This window comes from Triticum aestivum, chromosome 1D (genome assembly GCF_018294505.1).
Source record: "Triticum aestivum cultivar Chinese Spring chromosome 1D, IWGSC CS RefSeq v2.1, whole genome shotgun sequence".
NCBI classification, from domain to species: domain Eukaryota; kingdom Viridiplantae; phylum Streptophyta; class Magnoliopsida; order Poales; family Poaceae; genus Triticum; species Triticum aestivum.
In genome coordinates, this window is record NC_057796.1 from 296,216,100 (window position 1) to 296,219,474 (window position 3,375).

Here is a 3,375-nt window from a genome sequence, read left to right on the forward strand (position 1 = left end):
CAGATGTCGTCGATGCAGACCACAATCTGCATCCGCTTCTGGACTACCTCCCAAGCTCCGTGCCGGAGCTGGAGCAAACGTCGGCGTAACAGCGGAGCCCGAGGACACAGGTCCATCACGAGGATGCCTCCGCCGCTACGCCATCCTTGCTTGAACATACTAGTTTCCAAATCCATCCCAAACTATAGGACCGATAGCCTCATCAGGGAAGGATCCGAAAAATCTTTATTCAGCGCCGTCATCGTCGCCGCCGAAACCAAAACGATGAACAGCCTAAAAACCTAGACTACAAAAGAGTAAAAACGATCCACGCGCATGGATCCGGCGATCCCCCTCACCACCGAGACCGAGGTCGCCGGTGGAGGGGAGCCGCCGGAGGACGGCGCTGAAAGATGAATGGATTGAAAGTTTTCTGAAAAAAAAAATTCACATGTACACGCACGCTCTCTCTATGTTTTTTTTACTTTTCCCAGTGGTTGCTGTCCCTCTCTTGTTTTTCTCTGTCAGTTCTTTCACGGCTTCTCCGTGAGATCCCGTGTTGATCAGCACGTCACGTATTTTCAACAAAAGAAACCTGTCGATTTCAAAAAAAAAAAAAAAAAACCTGTCCACACAGATCAGGGCGAAGTCACGACAAAAGCATGTCGACAAAAGATCAAGCGAGCCCGAGTCGTCTTCGTCCGCTTCCCACGGAAACAATCTACTTCCTGGAAAGCAAATGCTGTATCTATACATAAATACAGAAGCTTCCGCGCTGAAGGTACACACTCTGTTCACGGAGGCGGCCAGCTCAGATAAGTGCAAGGTCTCACTGCCTCGGCACGTCGTTCGTGCAGTGCAAGGTCTCACTGCCTCGGCACGTCGTTCGTCCAGTGCAAGGTGTCCCTCCCAGGCTCCCAGCTCTGCGATGGCGACCGGGCTAGGAGTCACCGCGAAGGCCGTGCTGCTGGTGCTAGCGCCGGTGGTGATCTCCGTGGCGCTGTACAGCCCCAAGGACTTCTCTCCGGCGGAGCTGCCGCCCGAGCACAGCTTCGGCCCCGACGTTTCCGCGCCGCGGCACGACGCCCGCGTGCTGGCCGCGAGCGAGCGGATCGGGGAGGGGCTGCTCCCGGGCCCCGAGGACCTGGCCTACGACGCCGCCGGCGGGTGGCTGTACACCGGGTGCGCCGACGGGTGGGTCCGCCGCGTGAGCGTTCCTGGCGGGGACGTGGAGGACTGGGCCTACACCGGCGGCCGCCCGCTCGGCGTCGTGCTCGCGGGCGACGGCGGCCTCGTCGTGGCGGACGCGGATAAGGTGAGTCAACTGCTCGAACCTCGCCTTGCTTGTCGACTTTGTTGTTTCTTTAATAGTTCTTCCTCGATCTCGAGACAAAAAGTCGCCATTTTTCGGGCTTCCTCTCGTTGGACTGAGGTGGTTATAGCATGAACTATGTACTATGTTGAGTTGTTGACAATCTTCAGAAATCAGAACCGTTTCTCACTTAAGTTTCACCAATCGAGAAGACAAAGGTAGATCAATTGACTTTGGCAGGCAAAAGGTCCTTGGCAAAAACTCGCTATGTTGAGATGATACTTCGCGAAAAAAGAAGAAGAGATGATACTTCGCAAAATCTTGGCATAGAGAATGGCCCACCAAATTGCACGAGGCAGTCAAGTCTTTCTGATTCTCTATTAGTACTAGTTGCATCGTGGTACAGCTCAACGCTCACATGACAAACGAGAAGCATCACATCACAGACATGAGTTGACTTCCATAATGAGGAAATTACTAGTCAGATAACCAGTAACAGCGCTAATCAGCAGTCACAGTATCGGAAAATTACTGAAGACCGTTGGATGGCCAATTGGCAGGGCTTGCTAAAGGTGAGGCCGGACAAGACGGTGGAGATGCTGACGGACGCGGCGGAGGGCCTCAAGTTCGCCCTGACGGACGGCGTGGACATCGCCGCCGACGGCACCATCTACTTCACCGACGCCTCGTACAAGTACAGCCTCGCGGACCACTTTCTGGACGTGCTCGAGGCACGGCCCCACGGCCGGCTCATGAGCTTCGACCCCTCCACGCGCCGGACCTCCGTGCTCGCCCGCGACCTCTACTTCGCCAACGGCGTCGCCGTCGCGCCGGACCAGGACTCGCTTATCTTCTGTGAGACGGTCATGTAAGCAATGCACACCCCGCCCGTTGTGCGTACATATGAAGCTCGTACGCTTCGATCTGACCGGCTGACGCCATTGACTGCAGGAGGAGGTGCTCGAGGTACCACATCAGGGGCGACAAGGCAGGCACGGTGGAGAGCTTCATCGACAGCCTGCCGGGGCTCCCGGACAACATCCGATACAACGGCGAGGGCCGGTACTGGATCGCGCTCTCGGCGGTACGCACAATTTTGCAGCCGAAAATCTTTGCCCTGCCACCGCATATTTCTTGGAACCTGCATGGTAAAACTAATCAAATCGCGTTGCCGGCGATGCGTGCGTGCGTGCAGGGGAGGACGCTGCAGTTGGACGTGTTGATGTGGTCGCCCTTGGTGCGGAAGCTCGTGTACATGGTGGGGAAGTACGTGATGGCGGTGCCGCAGGGCCTGAGGGACTCGGGGACGATGAGCGTGGCTCTAAACGGCGAGCCGGCGACCATGTACACTGACCCGGGACTCGCGCTCGCCACCGGCTGGCTCAAGGTCGGGGGCTACCTCTACTACGGGTCGCTGGCAAGCTCGTACATCAGCAGGGTCGACCTCACCAAATCATCCATCGAAGCCTAGCTAGCTAGGACGGTCAGCTCATCATCTGTCGATTGATTAATTGTTCGTTCTGATGATGAACTCGTGGTACTTTTTCTTTAAGGGGAGTTGTACTCCTGAACGCTCTTATATTGTATTATGGGATGGAGGGAGTAGATGATACCCCACACCTGTTGCAGAAATATTTTGCAATGTATTTCAATCAGGGTCTGTCTAGAACATATCTAGATGTGACATAGATGTCCACTCTATTTGTGGTCTATTTTTTTTCTATTTTTTTGTTTCTTGTTGCTGCATTATATATTTGTGGGAGCTTAGATGTGACATCCTTAAAAAACATCTAGATGTGAATTAGACAAACCGTTTCAATAATGGACTTTGCTAACTTCCTACTGTTCGGAAGTTAAGCAATAGATCAAGACGATCTCCCCCTTCCTAATCACGCATGTACTAGTATGCATGCATACTCCTCTCGCGAGTGCGTGCATGTAGACTCTCTCCGTGTTGGATAATAGTTGCATGTAGAAAAAAATAAAAAAGCTGATGTCACCAAAAATTCCATCTAAAAATAAAATTCAAAATGTTTTGTAGATCAAACCGTCGCTCCGATTGAAAAACTGTTTTCACATAAAAC

General features: G+C 53.2%; 1 protein-coding gene across 1 annotated transcript; it reads left to right on the plus strand.

Annotated features, from left to right (window-relative positions):
* The first annotated feature begins 696 nt into the window (after positions 1–696).
* Positions 697–2,987, plus strand: LOC123181559 (protein STRICTOSIDINE SYNTHASE-LIKE 7). Its single transcript, XM_044593855.1, has 4 exons — positions 697–1,294; positions 1,852–2,159; positions 2,243–2,375; positions 2,487–2,987. Exons 1-4 carry the CDS (start codon positions 719–721, stop codon positions 2,760–2,762), a joined length of 1,293 nt encoding a protein of 430 aa, XP_044449790.1. The 5' UTR covers positions 697–718; the 3' UTR covers positions 2,763–2,987.
* The last annotated feature ends 388 nt before the right edge of the window (positions 2,988–3,375 follow it).